The 25,894-nt window shown below is 37.1% G+C and overlaps 1 protein-coding gene across 1 annotated transcript in view; it reads left to right on the plus strand.

Annotated features, from left to right (window-relative positions):
* The first annotated feature begins 1,557 nt into the window (after positions 1–1,557).
* LOC143435568 (uncharacterized) overlaps positions 1,558–25,894 on the plus strand; it is a 38,583-nt gene continuing 14,246 nt past the window's right edge. The window contains exons 1-3 of the mRNA XM_076918741.1: positions 1,558–1,785; positions 20,842–20,924; positions 22,401–22,576. Of these exons, the coding sequence (XP_076774856.1) occupies positions 1,733–1,785; positions 20,842–20,924; positions 22,401–22,576 (312 nt within the window). The 5' untranslated portion in view covers positions 1,558–1,732. The remainder of the gene's footprint in view (positions 1,786–20,841; positions 20,925–22,400; positions 22,577–25,894) is intronic.

Raw genomic sequence — 25,894 nt, forward strand, 5'->3', positions numbered from 1 at the left:
ACCTTTGCCAAATTGGTGGGTTTTCTCGCTGCACCCCTGAGACCAGCCACGAGAGCCCGGCGGTAAATGGACAGCCGTTCCCTACCTGCTGCCGTGTGGTAATCCCATGGAGGATGGGTCAAGGGAAACCCCTCATCTATAGCAGCCTGAGTGGCAGGGTGTCCTTCATTATCTCGGATATTTTTTCCGAGCCTCAAGGAGAATCCTCTCCCTCTCTTCGGTAGTGAACAGTGTTGAAGGAGCTGCTGACAGTCATCCCACGTGGGTTGGTGGGAAAACATCAGGGACTCTATCAGGCCTGTGAGTCCTGCAGGATTTTCTGAAAAAGGGGGATGGTTAACTTTCCAATTATAGAGATCAGAGGAGGAAAATGGCCAATACTGCAGGAGCTGCAGCTCGTTCTCGCTAGTTGGGGGCGGCCCAACGGCCCTAAAGGGCAGTGCCACGGTGGAGTCAGGTCCTACAGGAGTGGCTCCATGTCGGCTCCTAGTACCTGCTGAGGGCCCCCTGTGGCCCCGGAGGCTGGGGCCAGTGCGGGGGCTGAGGTCAGGGGTGCAGGTTGGGGAGCTGGGGGGTAAGGCGGGGGCAGGAGAGTGGGCCATTCAGGGGGTTCTTCTATATCAGGGTATATCTTTGAAATGGACACCGGCGGGGTACTGGGCTTGCCTTCTTCATTCTGACGTGGTTTCGGTCTTCCTTCTGTGGAGCCCTCTCTCACAGCCAAGACCCAGGAGCTTGGTTGGCAAGGTGGGAGGAAAGGCTCGACCCACGGGGGTGGATAACGAGCCAAGTTTTCCCACACGGTGATGTATGTTTGTTGATCTGGATGTGACCCTGGTCCTTCCTGAAAAACAACTGCCCTAACGGCTCTAATGGTGGGTAAATCAAAAGTCCCTCCAGGTGGCCACCCCACATTGAAAGTTGGCCACTCAGAGGTGCAAAGGGTCCGCCAAGGTCCCTTTTTTACAACTACTGACAAAAAGCGTCCTCTGTCCCTAACGTCCGACCAATGGTCCATAGACAAAGATAAAGGGGTTGTTACAGCCTGTCCCATCTTGACAACCAGAAAACGCAAAATCAGGATAAGAACCCAAGACCCTAGCACAAAAACAGGATAAGAACACAAAACCTTATCACAAAAACAGGATAAGAACACAAGACCCTATCATAAAAACAGGATAAGAACACAAAACCCTAGCACAAAAACAGGATAAGAACACAAGACCTTATCACAAAAACAGGATAAGAACACAAGACCCTAGCACAAAAACAGGATAAGAACACAAAACCCTATCACCGCCAAACACACTCGCCCACGTTTAGTCTTATATAGCCAGCCAAATGCAAGTTCCGATGGGGCAGGTCCTCATACCTTCCCCTATAGGAGGAGTGCTTCGTCTCCTTTATTCAAAAAAATGGGCAGTCAGGCTATCCTGACTCCCTTCCACTTGGGACGTCTCCCAGATTTTTCAGCCTCAGACCTTTGGACCTCACGGTTGCACAACGGCAGCTGTCAGAACCTAAACCAGAGCCAGAAGCCAGAATCCAGACCCAAACACCGCACTCAAATACACCTCACTCACAGACACACAGACACACAGACTTAAACCCACCTCCAAGAGGTCTTCGGATGTCCTAGGTGATCATGCAAACCCTGGACGAGCTTCCCGGCCCATGCACCAAGATGTAAGGCTGAGGAAGCCCCCAAAGGGGACCCCACTCGAGTCACAGGATGGCGTGCACCCAAAGGACACAGGAAAGACCAACTTGCTGCAAGAACACGAGGTAGTTTAATGGCGGAACGTTCCGGGCTGACACGTGTCTCAATGTAGGAGACAGGGGCATCGACCTCTTGGCTCCGGGGTTTAGGGTTAATATAAGCTCGGGGTGGGGAAAAGGAGAAACTTTCGTGCGGGTGCACATGATTGGTTGTTTTCTAATTTTTGAACATCTGGCCAAACTATGGGGGTGGGGAGCAGTTCCTGCAAGTGGATGTTTATCTCTTATCTTCATTCCTGGGATGGCTCCTGTAACTCTGCATTCTTTGTTTACGGATTAACTGGCCTCTGGTTGGCAAACTGGAGGGGCGACTTTAGCTACTCAGGCTAGGGAGAAAGAATCTATAAGGCCCTTTTATATATGTTTTTCATGGGACCCATAAAATTTTCTTTTAATATCTCTTACTTTATTGATTATAACTTTTTCTAGATCTAGTATCATTTGCAATGTGTGTGTGTTGTGTGTGTGTGTGTGTGTGTGAGAGAGAGAGAGAGAGAGAGAGAGAGAGAGAGAGAGAGAGAGAGAGCATAGTCTAGCTTTGTTGGTATTTCCCTTAAAAAGTTTATTATTAGCAGAGAAGTTGCTAATTTTTAAAGTTAATATTGTCTTCCTGCTGGGGCAGACTAATAGCTGGTCTGCTTCTGGGAAGACACCATATTCAGACCCATCCCAGAGGATCTGCTGCACTTAGAGCAGTTGGTATGAACCCACCCCCCCAAGACCAGGAAGTCCCAGAGCTGCAGCTGGGAGACCAGCAGCAGCACACTAGGGACCCATCACACACCAAAACCCCACCTCCCTAATACCACTCCCCTTATTCCCCCTTCTACTGGTCCTTCATGATGGAGCAGACTCACAGTTGGTCTGCTCCCATGAAGACACCATATTCAGACCCATCCCAGAGGATATGCTGCAGTCAGAAAAGTTGATAATCCACTGTACCCAGAGCAGTTGACTCCCAGTTGGTCTGCTCCCTTGAAGACACCATATCTTGATCCATTGTCACAGATTTCTTCCACTCTGAGCCTGTGCACCAAGCAGTCCTTGGGCACTACCTCTGCAACCAATCTCACAATACCCAGAGGAAGCTGGATTCCAAGGAGCTCTAACATAACCATAATCATAGACAAGATTCAGTCAGAGACAGTGAGTGCAGGTAGCACTAGAGATGACTAGGTAGCAAAAGAATGTGAGCAACAGAAACCAAGGTTACCTGGCATCATCAGAACACAATTCTCCTACTATAGCAAGTCCTGAATACCCCCAATCCCCCAATCAAACCGGAAAAGCAAGATTCAGATTTAAAATCACTTCTCATAATGTTGATAGAGGACTTTAAGAAGGACATAAATAACTCATACAAAGATATACAGAAAAACACAGGTAAACAGGTAGAAGACCTTAAAGAGGAAACACAAATTCCTTTAAAGAATTACAGGAAAACACAACAAAACAGGTGAAGGAATTGAACAAAATCATCCAGGACATAAAAATGGAACTAGAAACAATAAAGAAATCTCAAAGGGAGACTACCCAGGAGATAGAAAACCTAGGAAAGAGATTAGAAGTCATGGACACAAGCATCACCAACAGAATACAAGAGATAGAAGAGAGAATCTCAGGTGCAGAAAATACCATAGCACACATTGACACAACTGTCTAAGAAAATACAAAGTGCAAAAATCTCCCAACACAAAACATCCAGGAAATCCAGGACACAATGAGAAGACCAAACCTAAAGACAATAGACAAAAGAAAGTGAGGATTCTAAAAGTAAAGGGCCAGTAAATATCTTCAACAAAATTATAGAAGAAAACTTGCCTAACCTAAAGAAATAGATGCCCATGAACATATAAAATGCCTACAGAACTTCAAATCGACTAGACCAGAAAAGATATTCCTCACTTCACATAATAATCAAAACACCCAATGCACAAAACAAAATAATATTAAAACCAGTAAGGGAAAAAGTCAAGGAACATATAAAGGCAGACCTATGAGAATTATACCAGACTTCTCACCAGAGACTATAAAAGTCTGGACAGATGGTCATACAGGCTCTAAGAGGACACAATGCCAGCACAGGCTACTATACCCAGCAAAACTCTCAATTCCCATTGATGGAGAAACCAAGATATTCCATGACAGAACCAAGTTTACATAATATTTTTCCACAAATCCATCTCTGCAAAAGATAATAGAGGGAAAGCTGCAACACAAGGGGAGAAATTACACCTTAGAAAAGGCAAAAAAGTAATCTTCCAACAAACCGAAAAGAACATAGCCACACAAACATAACTCCACCTCTGATAACAAAAATAACAGGAAGCAACAATCACTTTCCTTAATATCTCTTAACATCAATGGACTCAATTCCCCAGTAAAAAGACATAAACTAGTGGACTAGATATGTGAATAGGACCCAGAATTTTTCTGCATACAGGAAACACACCTCAGTCACAAACACAGACTCTACCTCACGGTAAAAGGATGGAAAACAATTTTCTAAGCAAATGGTCCCAAGAAACAAGCTGGAGTAACCATTGTAATATCAAATAACATTGACTTTCAACCAAAAGCTTTCAAAAAAAGTTAAAGAAGGTCACTTCATATATATCAAAGAAAAAAAATATACCAAGATAAACTCTCAATTCTGACTATCTATGCTCCAAATGGAAGGCCACCCATATGCATAAAAGAAACTTCACTAAATCTCAAAGCACACATTACACCTCACACAGTAACAGTGCGAGACTTCAATACCACACTCTTAGCAATGGACAGATTATGAGACCAGAAACTAAACAGAGACACAGTGAAACTTGGAGAAGTTATTAACCAAATGGATTTAACAGATATCTATATAATATTTTATCCTAAAAGAAAAGAATATACCTTCTTCTCAGCACCCAATTTACCTTCTTCAAAATAGACTATATAATTGTTAACAAAACAGGCCTCAACTGATACAAGACAACTGAAATAATCCCAAGCATCCTATCAAATAACCAAAGACTAAGTCCAGTCTTCAATTACAACAAAAACAACAGAAAGCCCACGAACAAGAGGAAACTGAACAAAGCCTACTCAATGATAACATGGTCAAGGAAGAAATAAAGAATGTAAAGACTTTTAAGAATTTAATGAAAATGAAGGCACATCATACCAAAACATATGGGACACAATGAAAGCAGTGCTAAGAGGAAACCTCAGAGCTCTAAGTACAAAAAGATAGCATACGCTAGAAATTTGACAACACACCTGAAAGCTCTAGAACAAAAAGAAGCAAATACAACCAAGAGGATTAGATAGCAGGAAAAAATCAAACCCTGGGCTGAAATCAACCAAGTAGAAACAAAAAGAAATATAGAAACAATGAACAAAACCAGAAGCTGGTTCTTTGAGAAAATCAACATGATAGATAATCCACTAGCCAGACTAACCAGAGGATACAGAGAAAGTGTCTAAATTAATATAATCAGAAAACAAAAGGGAGACATAACAACAGAAATGGAGGAAATTCAAAAAATCATTAGATCATACTACAAAAGGCTACATTCAACAAAATTGGAAAATCTGGAAGAAATGAACAATTTTCTAGATAGATAGAAAGTACAAAAGTTAAATCAAGACCAGATAAACCAACAAACAGTTCCATAACTCCTAAAATAATAGCAGCAGTCATTAAAAGTCACCCAGAATAAAAAAACAAAAAACAACAACAACAACAAAAAAAAACAGGTCCAGATGGTTTTAGTGCATTATTCTATAAGACCTTCAAAGAACACCTAATACCAATTCTCCATAAACTAGTCTACAAAATAGAAACAGGAGGAACACTATCCAATTCATTCTATGAAGCCACAATTATACTCATATCTAGACCACACAAAGACCCAACAAAGAAAGAGAACTTCAGACCAATCTCCCTTATGAATATCGATGCAAAAATACTCAATAAAATTCTCAATAACTAAATCCAAGAACACATCAAAACAATCATCCATCATGCTCAAGTATGTTTTATCCCAGGAATGCAGGGATGGTTCAGTATATGGAAATACATCAATGTAATCCACTATATAAACAGACTCAAAGAAGAAAAACACATGATCATCTCACTAGATGCTGAGAAAGCATTTGACAAAATTTAACAACCCTTCATGGTAAAAGTCTTGGAAAGATCAGGAATTCAAAGCCTATACCTAAACATAGTAAAAGCAATATAGAACAAACCAGTAGCCAACATCAAACTAAATGTAGAAAAAGTTGAAGCAATCCTTCTAAAAATCAGGGACTAGACAAAGCTGCCCATGCTCTCACTACCTATTCAATATAGTACTTGAAGTCTTAGCAAGAGCAATTACACAACAAAAGTCAAAGGAATACAAATTGGAAAGTAAGAAGTCTAAATATCACTATTTGCAGATGATATGATAGTATACTTAAGTGACCTCAAAACTTCTACCAGAAAACTCCCAAATCTAATAAAAGATTTCTGCAAAGTGGCTGGTTATAAAATTAACTCAAACAAATCAGTAGCCTTCCTCCATTCGAATGATAGCCAGGCTGAGAAAAAAATTAAGGAAATGACTCCCTTAACAATAGTCACAAATATTATAAAATATCTTGGTGTGAATCTAACCAAACAAATGACAGATCTGTATGACAAGAACTTTAAGTCTCTGAAGAAAAAAAATTGAAGATCTTAGAAAGAGGAAAAATATTCCATGCTCAGTTATTGGTGGATTAATATAGTAAAAATGGTCACAATGATGAAAGCAATCTACAGATTCAGTGCAATACTCATCAAAATTCCAAATCAATTCTTTATAGAGTTAGAAAAAGTAATTTGCAAATTCATTTAGAATAACAAAAACGCCAGGATAGTGAAAACTATTCTCAACAATAAAAGATCATCTGGAGAAATCACCAGCTTTGACCTCAAGGTGTACTACAGAGCATTAGTGATAAAAAAAACCTACATGATATTAGTACAGAGATAGGCAAGAAGAACTATGGAATAGAATTGAAGACCCAGAAATAAACCCACACACCTATGGTCACTTGATCTTTGACAACAGAGCTAAAATCATTCACTGGAAAAATGACAGCATTTTCAACAAATGGTGCTGGTTCAACTGGAGGTCAGCATGTAGAAGAATGCAAATTGATCCATTCTTATCTCCTTGTACAAAGCTCAAGTTTAAATGGATCAAGGATCTCCACATAAAACCAGATACACTGTAACTAATAGAAAAGAAAGTGGGGAAGAGCCTCAAACACATGAGCACAGGGGAAAATTCCTGAAGACAACACCAATGGCTTATGTTCTAAGATAAAGAATTGGTCAATGGGACCTCATAAAATTGCAAAGCTTATGTAAGGCAAAGGAAACTATCATTAGTACAAACAGCAACCAACAGATTGGAAAAAGCTCTTTACTACTTCTACATCTGTTAGATGGCTAATACACAAAGAACATAAGAAATTAGACTCTAGATAATCAAATAACCCTATTAATAAATGGTGTATAGAACTAAACAAAGAATTTTCAACTGATGAAACTTGAATGATCGAAAAGCACCTAAAGAAATGTTAAACATCCTTAGTCATCAGCGAAATGCAAATCAAAACAGCCCTGAGATTCCACCTCACACCAGTCAGAATGGCTAAGATCAAAAACTCAGGGGATAGAAGATGCTGGTAAGGATGTGGAAAAAGAAGAACACTCCTCCATTGGTGGTGTGATTACAAGCTAGTACAACCACTCTGGAAATCAGTCTGGTGGTTCCTCAGAAAATTATACATAGTATTACCTGAGGACCCAGCTATACCACTCCTAAATATATATACAAAAGTTGTTCCAACATATAACAAGGACACATGCTCTAGTATGTTCATAGCATACTTATTTATAATATCCAGAAGCTGAAAAGAACCCAGATGTACCTCAACAGTGGAATGAATACAAAAATTGTGGTACATTTACACAGTGGAGTACTACCCAGGTAATAAAAACAATGAATTTATGTAATTCATAGGATGAAACTAGCAAATAAAATCATGAGGGAGGTAACCCAATCTCAAAAGAGCATACATGGTATGCACTCAGTAAGTGGATATTTGCCAAATGCTCACAATACCCAAAATATAACTCACAGACCACATGAAAGTCAAGAAGAAGAAAGACCAAAGTGTAGGCCCTTGGTCCTTCTTAGAAGGAATAACAAAATACTCACAAGGGCAATTTAGGTGATAATGTGTGGAGCAGAAACTGGAGGAGGGGCCATCTGGAGACTGACTTCCTGGGGATCCATTCAATGTGCACTCACCAAATACAGACAATGATGTGGATGCCAGGAAGTACATGTTGTACAGAGCCTGATATATCTGCCTCCTGAGAGGCTCTACCAGAATCTGATATATACATAGGCGAATGCTTGCAGCTAACCATTCAACTCATCCTGGGGTCCCCAATGGAGGAAGTAGAGAGAAGACTGAAGAAGCTGAAGGGGCTTGTGGCCTTATGGGTAGAAGGACAATAATAACCAGCCAGAGTTCCCAGGGTCTAAACTGCCAGCCTGGGCATACACATGGAAGGACCCATGGCTCCAGCTGTATATGCAGTAGAGGATTGCCTTGTCTGGCATTGTCGGTAGAGAAAGTCCTTGGTCCCATGAAGGCTGGATGCCTGAGTGTGGGGAAATTTGAAGGCAGGGATGGGGGAAGTGGGTATATGGGTAAGGATACACCCTCATAGAAGCAGCATGTTGGGGGACTGGATAAAGTGTTTCTGGGGGTTGGTTATGGGGAAAGGGGATAACATCTGAAATGTAAATAAATAAAATATCAATACAAAATGAAAAAATCTTTTAAAAAAATTAGATGCCAAGGCATTTTCTACTGAGTGTCTATGGCACCCTACAACTAGGTGAAAAGGAAGAAACCACTTACTGGCATATGGTATGATCCTGATCAAGTATTTAATATGGGGAAGAGGGCATGTTTTTGTTTTACCTGCAGGATGCTGAAGGAAGCATGATGATTGCCAAAGTGATTGGTTAGACATGCTGATGCTGGGACATAGAATGATGGTGACCTGTGAGCTTTCTGAGTGTCCTGACAATGGTGACTGAAAGCTGTATTGGACATATGTTCCTGACCCATCTTTGCTTTCCTATATCCCAGATGTAGATAGCTGCCTTGCCTCAAGTTGTTAGACTTTGTGGGACAAAGAATCAAAAAGAAACGTTATAATGACTCATGTATTTCTTAAATGTGACCAGATATTCAGACTCAGTAATGGACTGGTCTAGAAATCAATCCAATATTGGAAATAACAGTTTTCATCTGGAAGGCTGGATGTGGACATTTTCAGAGACATATTTGGAAGTTACCTGAAGTTCTCTATGATGTTATGTTAGCAAGAGATAAAGTTCAGACAGGATCTGGATTTCAAACAAGTGTTAGTGCATGTATTGAGGCTCTGTTAATTGTCAACTTAAAATTACTTTTGTTTCTTCTACAGTATTTATTGTAAGTTGCATTGATTGTACACTTTCTAATTATGTTAGTGTGTTGAAAACTGGCATGTCTGTTATAAAGATCTATCAACCAGCTTTTGTTTTATTGCCTTGAGTATTACAGAAACTTGGTTTTCTGAAAAAAAGTTGCAAGTACTAGAAGTGAGTCAGGCTTTAAACAGAAGCAAGAAGGTAGTGAGCTTGATTATTGCTGGTATAACAGCTTTAATTGCATTAATTGCTAGCACCACTGCTTCTGCAATTGCTTTGACACAAGAAGTTAAGACAGCTACTTTTGTTAATCATTTAGCAAAAAAAAATGTTAATAATGTGTTGAATATACAAGAGGATTTAGATAGGCATTTGGAACATCAGATTGGTGCTCTTTAGTATATAAATTACTGGAACGAGGTTCAGAGTTTAATAGTAAGGAACCATCTCTAGTGCCATGCTGAATACCATTGAATTAGTGTTAGTTCTAAAATGTACAGTGGTAGTCATTATAATTAGGAAGATATTGAAAGATAGTTGCAATGTATTTGGCATAAGCCTAACACCTCTCTGGATGTTTTAACTTTGCATAGTGAACTTATGAATTTAAAGAATGCTGCTCTGCTGAGCTTTGATGTTGCAGATACTGCTGATAAAATTACATATTACTTCAGGTCAGTATTTTTATTTTGGTCAAGCTTCAAGAATGGCATATAAAGCTTGGTCATACTAGCCCTTCTTGTCCTGGGAATAATTTTATTCCTGCCCATCATGTTAAAGCTTGTCTTTAACAACATCAACATGTTGGCAATCAAAGTACATGGCTTAAACCTGAAAATGGACCCCCAGACAGAGGTATTAATTTAAGAGGCTTGCAAGCCAAGGATGGGTAAGATTCTACACAGATCCTTACCAACCTAAGACAAAAGTGCACTGCTTTTGATAATGCATATTCCATGATGGGTAATAAAGGCATTCTTGTCAGAATGACCTAAGACAGGCTCAGTCTTATTAATGAAATAAAAAAGTGGGATATGTGGAGAGCTTTGGCAGCTGCTTGGCAGAAATCTGAAAGTGGCCAAGGACAAGGAAATGGGCTTCAGGAATCTGACATTAAGCTAGAACAAAGAAGTAATTCCAGGCAGGATCTAAATCTTAAGCTAGAACAAAGAAGTAGGCTTCAGGCATGAAAGTGACTTTGGGCTAGGACAGGGAAGTTGGCTCAGATATTTTGGTCATCCTGATAAGCCCTTAGAAACAGTGATCATGGGAGTGTTCATAGAACTTTCCTTATTGCCTTACAGGGTCTTTGACTATTTGTATTTATTGTTTTGCTTGTTCCTTAGCTATTTGCATCAATTGTACTGCTAGTTCCTCAACCTAGAACTGACCTTAATATGTGCATGTAGTTAAAATGGTATAAAAGCAAAAAGGATGAGGGGGTATGGGTTCAGGGGGTTCTGTGTGGAGAAATGGAGAAATGGGATAACATCTGAAATGTAAATAAATAAAATATCCGATAAAAATTTTGTATTGTACATCTTCATTGAATTTGTCATTGCTAACAATTTGTAAAAATTTTTTAGTTTATCTCTCTATAAAAATGATGGTACTTACATACGTCCATAACTTAATTTCCTCTGGCACAGTTTAGATTTCCTTTTGTTTTTTTTTCTTTACTGTGGTATTTGCTAAGATTTAAATCATTATGTTATATTAAAGTGAAAAACACAAATATTTATCTAGTTCAAGATTTTGGAAGAAATGTTTTGAAGGAGGGAAGACATATGGGAGGAGATGTTGGGAGGACAGATAAGAGGGGGATTTCATACAATTAATTTTAACTTGTGAAGCTTATGGAAGTATAAATAAATTGCCATTTAACTCTTGTTTATCATAAAATAAATCACAGAATAAATTTGGTGTATATGAGTTATATATCAACAGAGTAAAGCATATAAGTGAATAATTACACAGTCAATATCACCATGAATGTGATATAAATGTGAAATATTCTTTCTAAGATCATGACTACTATTAGTGTATACACTCACATTTATATATACAGTGATTTTTAGCATGGTTACTATAAAGAAAAAGGAATCAAATATAAATAAATAGGAAATGACTGACAATTCATGTTCACTGTTGATGATATAATTACAGACTCATGTAATTCAAAAACTCCCATAAAATACTCAACTAATAAATGTATAATAGTGAGATACAGTTCAATAAAAAAGTACAGTTTTTTATGTATCAATACTATACCTTTAAGAATAAAATAGTGAGGGTGTTCCCCCAAATCAGACAGAGGGGGGATGGGATAGGGGATTTCCAAGGGGGAAACTGGGAAATGGGATATTTGAAATGTAAATAAAGAAAATATCCAATAAAAATAATAATTAAAAGGTAAAAAATAATAAGATAGTAAACATCACATCAAAAAAAAAACCTAAATAAGGATAGAAAAGACATGTACAATTAAAATAGACATAATTAGATATAATACTACAGGAACAAATGGATGTGTTATCTAAACAGACATAAATTTCTCAGATAAAGGAGTACAAATGGTCAGTGAACTTATTGCCAACACCCAGCATATTTTTCTCTTAGATAAAAGAAATCAAACTTACACAAATATTTCTTCTCCCTATTAAGGCTATTAGCATTATATGTTACTTTAAGGGTTGCTATCACAAATTCAAAAATTAACAAATTCTAGGGACTATGTGGAAAATAAAAATCTCCATTTACTATGAGCATAGTCCCCCAAAAGAAGTGAAATAAGCATTTTTCAAAAGTCAAAGAACAACATTACTATATAATAAAGCTATGCTGTTCTTGGTATACATTCAAAGTAAATTAAATCAACATTCAAAGGACATACCTGTATGCTCATGTTTATTCTCTCATTCTTCACAATAGCTCAGATATGAAATCAGCTTAGCTGCCAAAAGCACAGGAATGGATAAAAAAAATTTTAACAATAATTAAAAATGAATAATGTGATATTTACACACACACATATGATTATATGCATATATATTATTCATCTGTAAAGATGAACATAATAAAGTTGTTTTCATACAAGAAAATAAACAATGAAAATGCCATGAAAATTAAAAAATGAATATAAGAATGGGAAGTTATACAGCAGCATCTCTCATGCTCATGGATTTGTATGCTTAATATTGTGAAAAAATGGTACTTCTATTAGCCAAAAGTATTCTCCAGATTCAATGTAATCTTCCTCCAAAATTCCAATGTAATTCTGCAGAGAAATTGAAACAAATAATAGAAACATGTAGAAATACAAATGATACCGGGTAGCCAAAATGATCCTAAACAAACAAACAAAAAATTTTGTAGTTCTTTTCATTTTAGTTTCCAAGTTATGCTACAATGCTATTGTAATTAACCACCCCAACTGGGAAAAATAGACTGCTTGATCACTAGAATACATTTGTAGACCCACACATAGGAGCATACTAGTACATACTTGTTTTTTTTTAATGGAGGCCAACATTACACATCAGAGAAAAGACAGGATGGTAAGATTAGATAGTTCCATGTAGAAGAATAAAATTGAACCTTATCCTTCAACCTTGCAAGAATCTCAATTCCAAGTGGATCAAATACATGATATATTGAATACAATATAGATCATACTATTGCATATGCTTGAGCTCAATGGCATAGGTCTGAATGAACAGGACTATGATAGCACAGTCATTAAGATAATCAAAGAACAATATAAAAACTATCCATCTTAAGCGTGAGCTCACATTTTAAAATACATTATGTTTGTAAGAATGTCAAATCTTAGCAATATTGTTATCTATACTATATTTACACAAAAGAATCAATTGTTTAAACTCAATTTGGTATATTATAACTGAAGACCCCCAAACTCGGGAGACCCTTACTCAAGTCTCGGGAAGTTTCGGCCACCCACAAACTCCAAGACACCATACCTGGATGCAATCAGCAGAGGTTTTATTTGGGAAGTTGGCCAGCCAAGGTCAAACCGCGAGCTCTCTCAAGAGCAGAGTTTGACCCTGCCAGTCAGTCTGAGGAAGGTTTTTAAAGGGGTAAACCACAAACCAGGGGAGTGGGAAGGGGGGTGAGGGGTTGTCAAGGATACATAACATTAAAATAGTGGACCATTTCAGAGGAACCCATCCCAAATTTTTTACTCTTCCATAATTAGGCCAGAGCCTTTGGGAAGGGGTATGGTATGGATCTTACAATTACAGAACACTTGACAGTCTTCATTTTAACTAGTAGGTTTCTGCATTAACTGCTGTCAATTGTGGGAAGAAACTTCTCTGATGAGGACTAAGTCCTCCACTATAATATAAAATATCTTGGGGGTAAGTCTAAACAAGCAAATGAAAGACTTGTAAGATGAAAATTTAAGTCTTTGAAGAAAGAAATTGAAGAAGTTATCAGAAGATAGAAAGGTCTCTCATGCTCATGGATGGGTAGGATTAACAGTAAAAATGGCCATTCTACCAAAAGCAGTTTACAGATTCAATTCAATCTCCATCAGAATTCTGAACAATTATTTGCAAATCTTGAAAGAACAATTCTCAGCTTGATGAACCTTAGTCAGAGTTCTAATGCTATGAATAATCTCCATAACCTTGTAAACTCTTATAGTGGAAAGCATTTAATTGGGGCTTGCTTACAGTTTCATATATTTTGTCTATTTTCATCATGACAAGAATGATGGCAACATAGAGGCAGCCATAGTAACTGACAGTTGTATACCTGGATTTTTCAGGCAGCAGGAAGAGCAAGAAACTGGTCCCAACTTGAGTATTTGAAATCTCAAAGCCTGTTCCCAATTACATACTTCCTCCAAGAAGGCCACCTTCTCATCTCTGTTATATTATACCACTCTTTAATGACAAATCATTCAAATATATGAGCCCATGGGGGTCACTCTTTTTCAAACCACCACATTCCACTCCATGACCTTCATTGGCTTATAGCCACATCGTAATGTAAAACTACACTCAGTCTAACTTCAAATGACCTCATCAATTGTCTATCACAGTTTTTTTTTAATTGGATATTTTTTTATTTACATTTCAAATGTTATCTCCTTTCCGGGTCTCACCTCCTTCTGCCTCTATGATGTGTTCCCACATCCACCCACTCCTGCCTTCCTGTCCTGCCATTCCCCTACACTGGGACATTGAACCCCCACAGGACCAAGGGCCACTCCTCCCACTGATGTCCAACAAGGCCATCCTCTGCCACATATTCGGTCAGAGCCATGAGACCCTCCAGTTTCAACACTGTTTAAAAGTCCAAAGTTCAAAATCTCTTCTGAGACTCATGAAATTTTATTATAATTTTCTGCAAAATAAAAATAAAAACATTCAGACCCAGTACTTCCAACATACAATGGCACCAAATATATCTTACCATTCCAAACAGAGGAAAGGGAACATAGTGATGAATGCTCATGGCCCAAATCTAGCAGGACAAACTGAAGACTCTGTCTGACATCAAAGGGCTCTTCAGATCTCCAATTCCTTTAAGTCTTGTTGACTAAAACATACTTATTTTTCTTGGGCTGGTTATGCACCCACACTTTAGCTTTATTCAGCAAGTTTTCCATTGCTTTGACATCACCACATCTTAGGTCTTCAAGTTAATCCAGGTTTTACCTACATAGCTTCATACAAAAGACTGTCTGGGCCTTCATTTAGGGACACCCCTGACATACACCTGGTCTCAGTAGTGTTATTTAGCTATGGAAGGAGATTCTATGGCCTCTCTCTTGTTTCTTTGACTCTAATGCTAAAACCACACAGCTAGTGCTGCCAAGTACTGCTACTTGCTGGGGCTGGAACATGACCCTCTTATGCCATTTTATCTGCATCAGCTGCCTGTCTTTGATGGTTTCCTTCACTGCATAAGAATTCTTTAATTTCTTTTTACAACTTGGAAGTTTATCTGGGTGGGATCCTTTCCTGAGTTCATAAGTACCTTTATTTTACTATTTAAGATTAGGCTTTTCTTTAAACATTTTATCTCCTTGAGCAATGGACTTGGTTCTATTATATTTTCTGATGTTTCTTTTCTCCTGAAACTATATGCTTTGACTTTTCCTTGCTCAACTTGATCCATTTCATTATATTGCATTTAAGAGTAACCATTAATAATCACATGACATTGTCAATATTAGGTATTAAGCTGCCTAAAAATTTTCCCCTTACAGAGACATTAGCCAAAAACTCTTCAGTTTAAGTGTCAGGCAGACTTTTGGGGGCAAAGGCAGAAAGCATTCATATACTTTGCCAAAATATCACAAGAAATGTCTCTAGGTTACTTATTAATATTTTCCTCCTCTGAAATCTCTTGAGATAGGACATCACAATGTGGGTTGCTTTCAGCATCACTGGCTTCCATGTTTCTACTGGTATGGTCCATTATTCCCTACTTTAAGCATTCAATTGCTTTCTTAATCCAAAGCTCCAAAGTTTGAATTCTGCCAATAAGCAATAAAGTAAGGCCCGTTACAGCAATACCCTACTCCCTGGTAGAAACTTCTGTCTCAGTCAATGCTGTGAAAAGGCACTATGACCATAGTAACTCTTATAAAGAAACACATTTAATTGGGGCTTACTTACAGTTTCAGAGGTTTGGTGTACTACCAGTATGGTGGACAATATTGAGGCACACAGGCAGACATGATCCTAGAGGATCTGAGAGTTCTATATATGGATCTGCAGGCTACAGGAAGAGAAAGACACTAGGTCTGGCTTGAGCATTTGAAATCCCAAAAGTGACACACTCCTTGCATTATGACTATCCACTAATAATTACAATAAACCCCTGAAACTGTAAAAAAAAAACAACCTCCAATTAAGTGCTCACATTTTTAAAGAATTATTATGGTCGTGGTATCTTTTTATAACAATAGAAAATCAATGAAGAAAATATGGAATAAAAAACAGAACAGCAGGATAGTTAAAACAAACCATTTCCAATTTCAAGTTATACTACAAAGCTATAGTAATGAAAACAGTATGATATTAACATAAAACAAATATGTTGGTCAATGAAATTGAATTGAAGACTCAGACATATACCTATGGACACCTGATTTTTGATAAGGAAGCTAGAAATAAACACTGAAAATAGGAAATGATTTTCAATGGATGCTGGTCAAACTGGATGTCTCTATGAAGAAAAATGCAAATGGATCCATTTTGTCATCCTGCACAAAACAAAAAGTGTTTGATGATAGTAAAAATAGTTTCAAGTGTTGAGAAAAAGGTAGTCAAATACAACTGTTTTATTCTGTATTCAAACCTTTTCAATTGCAAGACCTACTTTGTTATGTGTCATTTCATCATCCAACCAAAGGGGAAAAAACTTCTTGATGGTTGTGACTTCAATTTAAATTAATATATATATATATATATATATATATATATATATATATATATACTCTTATCAAAACATTTTGAACTATGCTTATATAATCTATCAAGGGAATTATGAGTTTGTATGGTACCTGATCTATTTTTATGTGCATATCTATTTTTCATTTGATGTATTTCCAGTTTTTTTCTTTTTTGGTCCTGCCTACACTTGTGGGTGAGGAAAACTAATGACTGGTCCTGCCTGAGACCCATGTCATGACAAGAAATCCACACCTGTCAGTGCCTGGGGGGAGCCCAGAGACAAAGATAAAGACAAAAAGATAGAAACAAACATGACTGGACAAATTAAAAAAAAATCAATAAAATTATTTATAATGATACCCTGCTATGCACCTAAATAATACTTGGCCCAAATATCTTCAGAAAGGCTTCCTCTAGCAACAGATGAGAAAAGATAGCCACAGCTAAACATGAACTTGAACTTGGGTAACCCTGCAGAAGAAGATGAGGAAATATTCTAAGAGCCAGAGTGGTCTAGGATAACATGAGAACAGGGTTCAGAGAATCAACTAAACAGGTCTCAGGGGCTCACAGAGACTAAAGTGACAATCAGGAAGTCTGCATGTCTCTGTGCTAGGTCCTCTGCATATATATTATGAATATGTAGCTTGGGGATTCTGTGGGAATCCTAACAGTGGGAGAATGAGCTGTCTCTGACTCTATTTTCTGCTTTTAGGATCTTTTTATTTCTTTCTACTAGGATGCCTCATGCAGTCTTAATATGAGGAGAAGGTGCCCAGTCTTATTGCAACTCGATATGCCATCTTTGGTTGATATGTCAGGGAAGCCTACTCTTTTCAGAAGGGAAATGAAGGAGAAGTCAATCTGGGAATTGAAAGGGTTAGCTGGGAGGAGTAGAGAGATAGGAAACTACAACCAAGATGTAATATATGAGAGAAGAATAAAGAAAATGAGAAAATACATTTTCTCCTATAATATATACTATTTATCATTTTCTTTCCATGTTCTTCTCCCAATTTCTCCCCTCTTCCCTTTCCATCCAGATCCACCCCTTTCTGTTTCTCATTAGAAAAAATAGACTTCTAATGGATAATAATAAGATTATAAAATAAAAGAAAAGAAAAACTAACACATCAGAATAGGATGCTACAAACAGAAAGAAAAGAGCCAAGAAGTGAACAAGAAAAAATATATAGATGAAAGAGACCTGCTCTTTTTCATATTCTAAAATCAAGAAATCACAAAACTGGAAGCAATATATATTCAAAGGACATGTAGGGTGAAATGGTGGTGGTGGTGGTGGTGGTGGTGGTGTGTGTGTATGTGTGTGTGCATACACATGCCTCTGTGGGTGTGTAATATAAACTAAAATAAAAGTAAATATTTCTTAAAAAGCCCTTATACAGTATCTGAGACAAGGATCCTCTAAAGATACCTTTGAGTTTGTTTTCTGTTGTTCATGTACTGCTGGACATGGCCTACTCTTAAAGAGTAGTTTGTTTCCCCACACTGAGATTCATATGGAGAAAACTAAACTTTCATTTGAAAGTGGTTATTAATTGGAGATAGCTTCTGATTTAGGCATAGGACCATGTGTCTAATTCTCCTTCAGCTCCAGAATGTCATCTAATGATGACCCACACAGGCCCTGTGGAGTCTCTCTCAGTCTTTGTGAATTTATATGTTGACTTAGATGACCTTGTTTCCTTGGTGTCTTTCATCCCTTCTGGCTCTTATGTTCTTTCCACCTCCTTTTCTGAGGTTTCCTTGAGCTCTCGGGAGTGATTTGATAAATGCATTCTGTTTTGCATTTATGTTCAAAGGTCTCTAATTTGCTCTACAAGTTGTCTGTCTCTGGGCCTCAATATTTGTTCTCATTTGCTAATGGAGGAAATATCTCTAACTAATGACAACTGAACAAGGCATTGATCTATGAGTATAACACAATGCCACTAAGAGTCTTTTTATTGCTATGGCATCCTAGTAAAATAGAATAATAGTATTTGGTTTTACCACAGGTCCCTGAGCTATCAAGTCTCAGGTTCTTGGTCACCAAAACAGTGCTGGATATGGCTTGTATTTCCTGAAGTGAGCCTTAAGTCAAATCAAATATAGGTCTGCTACTCCTTCATGGTTTGTTCTACCATTGGTAGTTACTGTACTTTAAAGTGTTTGTAGCTGATTTTGTTTTTTTTTACTTGTAGCATGCAGAGTATGTTCCTATACCACAGATGCTAGAATGTAGGGTTGAAGGCCCTAGGTAGGCTTCAGATCTACTTCTCCATGTTCAGTGAGTTAAGTAGATGTCTTCAGGAATGGGGCTTTACTGTCAGATTACAGAAAACAACTTAAAGTTTTGGCAACAGTGGAGGAGGTTTTAAGATGCTCAGAAAGCTGGGCGGTGGTGGCACATGCCTTTAATCCCAGCACTTGGGAGGCAGAGGCAGGCGGATTTCTGAGTTCGAGGCCAGCCTGGTCTACAGAGTGAGTTCCAGGACAGCCAGGGCTACACAGAGAAACTCTGTCTCGAAAAACAAACAAACAAACAAACAAACAAAAGATGCTCAGAAGATCCCTTTGGTCAGCAACTCAATTAAATATACCTCAGTGCTTCATTATGTGATAAAAAAAAAAAATGCCTAGTTGGGACTCTTTCTCCTCATTGTTTTGACAATTTCACTTAAATCACCTTCATCTATGGATATATTTTAGGAAATTCTACTGTATTAGGTTTTCATGGTACCATTGACTTTAACTGTTCCTCTTCATGCTTTCTCCTGTTACCCTTCTTACCTACTTCTCACCAGTTATTCTTCCATTTCCGTTCCCACATCCATTTATAGTATGTATTCTATTTCTCTTTCCTAGGGAGATTTAACTCTATGCCTGTTCTCTGGTTCTATATATTGGAGTTTGGTTACCATTAACTTAATAGCTAACATCTATATACAAGTACAAACATACTATATTTGTATTTTGGGGTCTGGTTTACCTCACTCAGGATAATTTTTTCCTAATCCCATCTATTTATCAGTGAATTTTATGATTTCATCATTTTAAGTGCATTTTCTTCTTTTTTAAATTCTTCTCCCATATTACATCCTGACTGCAGTTTTCCTTCCATTCCCTCCTCTTAACCTCTCTCCCCTACCTTCTCTGTCCCCCAGATCCATCCACCTGTGCTTCCCTAATAAAAGATCAGGTATCCCAGGGATATCAACTAAATATGATGGCATAACAAGCTACAAATAAAATCAGGAACATACCATCAATCACATCACAGCTTGATAAAACAACCCAGTAGGAGGCAAAAGGTCTCATAAGTAGGCAAAAGAGTCAGGGACACCAGCCCCCTCCCCTGCTTCCACTGTTAGAATTCCCACAAAAACGCCAAGCTACTCAGTCATATCATATCCAAAAGACCTACATTAGACCCCTCCGGGCTCTACGATCTCTGTGAGTTCCTGAGTCTCAGTCATTTGATTTTTTGCAGGCCATGTTCTTGTGGTTTCCCTGACCCCTCTGATTCTTTCTGTTCTTTCTCGCACTTCTCTGAAGGACAATTGAGCACTGCCTAATGTTTGGCTGTAAGACTCTGCTGCATCTGCTAGCATCAGTAGCTGCATGAAGCCTCTCTGGTCTTTCTAATGATGATTTTGTTAGACTCTGGTTCTAGAACAGTCTTCAGGGAGGACAAACTGTAGGTCAAAAATTTTGTGGCTGGCTTGATGTCCCAATCCCTCCACTTGTTGCCTTTCCTGGTTACAGAAGATAGCTGTTCAGGCACTGTGTCTGCTATTACTGGGAGTCTTTGCTAGAGTTACTCTCATAGATTACATGGAGTTTCCATTGCACTAGGTTTGTACCTCGCCCCAGAAATGTCCCCCAATTTCAATTGTTTCTCTCAGTATTTTCTTCTTCCCCCAACCAACCCCACCTGCCTCCAGTCCATTGATGAAAGTTATCCAATATCTTCTTCCTAGAGAGATACTTGTATCCTCCTGTAAGACCTTATGATTACTTAGCCTCTTTGATTGTGGATTAGAGCATAATTATCTATTATTTATAGCTAATATTCACCTATAAGTGAGTAAATACTGTTTGTCTTTCAGGGCCTGGGTTAACTCACTCAGGATGATTTTTTTTCTAGTTCCATCCATTTGCCTGCAAATTTATGATATCATCATTTTAATAGGTGAGTAATACTCCATTGTGTAAATGTAGCAAATGTTTAATCTATTCTTTGGTTAATGATGGACATCTAGGTTGTTTCCAATTTCTTGCTATTATGAATAAAGATGGTATGAACATAATTGAGTGTCCCTGTGGCTGTATAGAGCATTCTTTGAGTATATGCCCAGAAGTGGTAAACCTGATTTTTGAGCTAAAAAGATTCCCATTTTTAGAAACAGCCATACTGATTTCCAAAGTGTTTCTCTTTTCCACAGCCTCACCAGATTGAGCTTTAACTTAGGTTTTTGATTTTAGCCATTCTGACAGGTATAAAATGGAATCTCAAGATTTATTCTGTTTGCATTTTCCTGATGGCTAAGAATGCTGAATATTCTCAAAGTGTTTCTCAGCCATTTGAAAGTCCTCTGTTGAGAATTCTGTTTAGACATGTACCCTACTTTTAATTAAATTATTTATTTTGTTGATGTCTAGTTTCTTTAGTTCTTTATATATTTCAGATATTAATTTTCTGTCAGATGCAGAGTTAGTGAAAATATTTTCCCAGTTTGTAAGCTTCCATTTTGTCCTATTGAAGTGTTCTTTGCCATACAGAAGTGTGTCATGAAGTCTTATTTATTGTTTATCTTAGTGCCTGTGTTATTGGTGCTCTGTTCAGAAAGTTGTCTCCTGTGTCAATGCATGTAAAGCTATTCCCCACATAATTTTACTTTTTAAAAGGCTGAGCAATACCCTGCTTTGTAAGAATGCAATATATTATGTATCTATCCATCTGTTGAAGGACATCTATGTTGTTTCCAATTTCTAGCTATTATGACTAAGCACCAATGAACACGGTTGCACAAGTATACTGTAGTAGGATAAAGTATCCTTTGGATATGTGCCCAAGAGTGGTATAGCTGAGTCTTGAGGTAAATCAATTCCCATCTTTCTGAGGAACCATCACACTGATTTCAGTAGTGGCTGTACATGTTTATATTCCTACCAGCAATGGATGAATGTTCCCCTTATTCCACATCCTCAGTGGAATGATTTTCTACTTGTTTCATTGATCTTAGCCATTCTTCAAAGTACAAGATGAAATCTCAAATTAATTTTAATTTGCATTTCTCTGATAACTAAGGATGTAGAATATTTTAAAAATGTTTCTCAGTCATTTGAGTTTTCTCTTTTGAGAAGTCTCTGTTTTGACTCATATTCCATTTCAATTATTTGTTTTCTTGATATCTAGTTTTTAAAAATTATATATATATGCATATATATATACATATATATATACATATACATAAAATTATATATATATGCATATATATATAATTGATCCTTGTAAATATTTTGGTTGGGAGACTTTTAATTAATATTTTTATTTCACTAGGGGTAATAGGTTTATTTAAATTGTTTGCCTGATCTTGACTTAACTTTTGATACTGGTATATATTGAGAAAATTGTATATTTCTTTTCAATTTACCAATTTGGCAGAGAACACATTTTTTTTTTCTTTCGGAGCACTCACCGTTGGGCGTCCGAGCAGCACCATGAGGGCCGCCCTGGCAAGTGCGGACAAGGTACAGCTACTCTGGTCTGCAACACCGTTGGAAGTCTCAAGGTCTTGCCGCTCCGCGTCCACAGCCCGGTCTGAGAACACATTTTTAAAGGTAGTTTATCTCTACCTTTTAGTTAATTTAGTTAAGAGTTGGTCAATGGTAGTGATTTTCTCAAGTAACCAAATTTTGTTTTATAGATTCTTTGTATTGTTTTTGTTTGTTTGCTTGTTTGTTGATATTTTGTTAATTTTATTCCAGAGTTTAATTCTTTCTTATCCTCTAATTTTTGTGTAATTTGTTTTTTGTTTGTTTGTTGTTGTTTTGAGATTTCACTTGTGCTGTTTATTTACTAGAGAAAGATCTCTATGAATTTTTATGTGGACACTTAGAATCACTTTTCTTTTATCATATAACTTAATCATCTTGGCTTATTACTTTTGTGTTTAATATTCTATATTAATGATCTCTGTCAATTATTACCAAAGTCTATCCAACGATACATTTTCTACAGCAATTTCACATCTTCTGCTACAAAGCCATACTTCCAAATAGTGCCATTCAGTATGGGACCATGGGGGCCATTTTTATTCAAATGAACACAACTAGGAAAGGGAATGTGAATTTCATTTCGGAGAACTAGGAAGGGAATGAATATGAGCAAAACACATTCCATGTGATTCTCAAAAAAAAAAAAAAGAAAAGAAAGAAAGAAAGAAAGAAAGAAGAGAGAAAAAAGAAAGATAGGATGAAAGAAAGAAAGAAATACAGGAAGAAAGAAAGAAAGAAAGAAAGAAAGAAAGAAAGAAAGAAAGAAAGAAAGAGAAAGAGAAAGAAAGAAAGAAAGAAAGAAAGAAAGAAAGAAAGAAAGAAAGAAAGAAAGAAAGAAAGAAAGATAGATTAGGGAAAAGTCCATATTGTTTGCCAATGACATCAACACATTGACAAAACAAAGGAGAAAAGATCTGTGAGTAATGTTTCTCCCCCAATTATGAGCAAACCTAATTTGAAAGATATGAGTCATGTTTGGAGGAAGAAGAGCTAGAAGATTAATTCATACTCTAAAATTAAACCTCAATAGTACATGTCACACTTAAAAAAGTGCTTGACAATCTTTGATGACACATTCTGCTAGCATAAGCATTGAGTCATTGGAACCACTTTAATCCATCTGAGTGAGTCAATGACTTACATACTATCTGTAAGCTCATTTCAACATCAAGAGAAGAGTGGAAGCATTCTACACACCAGAATGTTAAATATAAAAGCTGGAGCAGGTAGCTTTCAAGAGGTCTTTTTCCAGGCCTTTTCTGCCATAGTCAAACACTTGATGGAGAACATAAGGCATGCGAAGCAGGCCAGACTATACAGACAAATTCACAAGATTAGTTCTGGCATCAGGCTTAAAGAGAAAAGGTTCGTGCTCCATCAATTTGAGTGCTGAAATGAAACTGTAAATCATTTATTTGGTTTATGAAATTGCTTATAGCCCTGCAAGCATATAACTCAGATGTCACTCACTTTATCGTCACTTCTTCTGATCAAGGGACTATCTTTACCATGTATTATCCATACAGCCTTAGGCACTACATCTATACCTATTGGTCAAAAAAAGAATTGTAAAACTACCCTGTATCAGGTATAATTCTGTTGCAAGATGGGACAAACACATATTTTTGTCAATATGAGTATAGGCTACAGGATGTGTTTTGCTCTACCATAATAATAACTCCTAGATTCAAGCATGTCCCAGGTAGCTAAGCATCTGCCTTAAGCAACACTACCCCAACCTTGGGCTGCACAATGCAAGACTCCATTTTCTAGACATTCCTTTGCCTGTCATCCTTAAATAGCTCTAATAATAGAAGACAAGTGTCTCTAGACACGTGTTGCTTCTCTTTCAGCTAATAGCATCTGTGGCAGCTAGAGTTGTCTTGAGCCAGAATATTATCTCAGAAATAGGTTGTTTATAAAAATGTGTAGTAGACTTTTAACCTACTTCAGTATTGTGCTAATTTTACTGGACTGGGAACTTAGAATGTGACAGTTTGAGTACTTTGATTTCCATATGTATGGCAAAGGAGATAGATAATACCTCATATTTGATGTATTAATTACCTTTCTTGTCATAGGAAAATATATGACCCATCAACTTAAAAAGAATGAGGATTTCTTTAGCTCACAGTTTCAGAGGATTCTATTCTTTGTGGCAAAGAAGATTCAATGTCACATGAGGTTGGACTAGGAAACGGAGAAGAGATGAGACTAGAGTTAGGCTCCTTTTTCCATTTGACCACTCATTATGTATAAGTTTCAAGACAATTATGATGCTGCTCATATACAAAGTGGATCTCCCACCTTTGGTTATTTGTCACTAGAAATATACTGGCAAATATGTATTTAAAAATGTGTTTAAAAAGAACTGCCAATCCTAAGCTTTATCTTATAAAAATTATTTACTTCAAAAATATGTCTCATCAATAATCCAGCCAAATTTCTAATGAATATTAACTATCATTCATGATGGAACTGCTCACAACAAAGCAGAGCACTGTGATTAATGACAAGCCAATCAATATATCAGGATATATCCTAGCCCTATAGAGAGACTTGTGGGCCTGTTTCTAAGCACTCTTTGTTTCTGAATAACCTCCCAAAAGCATATTCAGAACAAATCTAATCTTACAGTATCCTATAAAGAGTAAAAATTGAACAGCATCAGTTGACTACTAAATTTGAATCTGTTCACCATCTGTTAATAAAGTAGTAAAACTGCCTAAAGGTATAGTGAAAATAAAAACCCTTCTTAAAATCAGTGAAAATCCAAACACAAGCAAAGTCATACACAGATAAAATAATACTCTAAAAATATATAATGCTCCCAGCATTTGGTACAAATTATTAGTTATGACAAACTGACCGGGAATTAATAAGTATAGGTGAACAATGAAACCAAAAATGTAAAACTGTTGTCTCATAGAAACCCAGTAATCTTGAAGAAAATAGAAACAAAGGTTTAAATGTCTAGCATAAATGTAATGAAAATAAAAACAAAGAGAGAGGTATGTGAGAGTGTTTGGACAGAAGAAAATGAAGAGAAAAATTATACATATATGAATACATGTATATATGCATACATACACAGACACACACACATACAGACACACACATATATATATGTATATATATACATATATATGTATATGTATATGTATATATATATATATATATATATATATATATATATATGAATTTTTAGACGAGTTATGTTTGGTTCTACCCAAGGTTTCTAGACTATTCAGTCTTTAGTTCCTGGGCCATAACAGTAGTGTTCAGCATGAGCTCCCTCTCATGGAGTGGCTCTCAGGTTAAATCAGACACTGGTTGTCCACTAAATCAACTTCTGAGCCATCATTGTCCTAGCACATCTTC

The sequence above is a fragment of the Arvicanthis niloticus genome, chromosome X (genome assembly GCF_011762505.2).
Source record: "Arvicanthis niloticus isolate mArvNil1 chromosome X, mArvNil1.pat.X, whole genome shotgun sequence".
NCBI classification, from domain to species: domain Eukaryota; kingdom Metazoa; phylum Chordata; class Mammalia; order Rodentia; family Muridae; genus Arvicanthis; species Arvicanthis niloticus.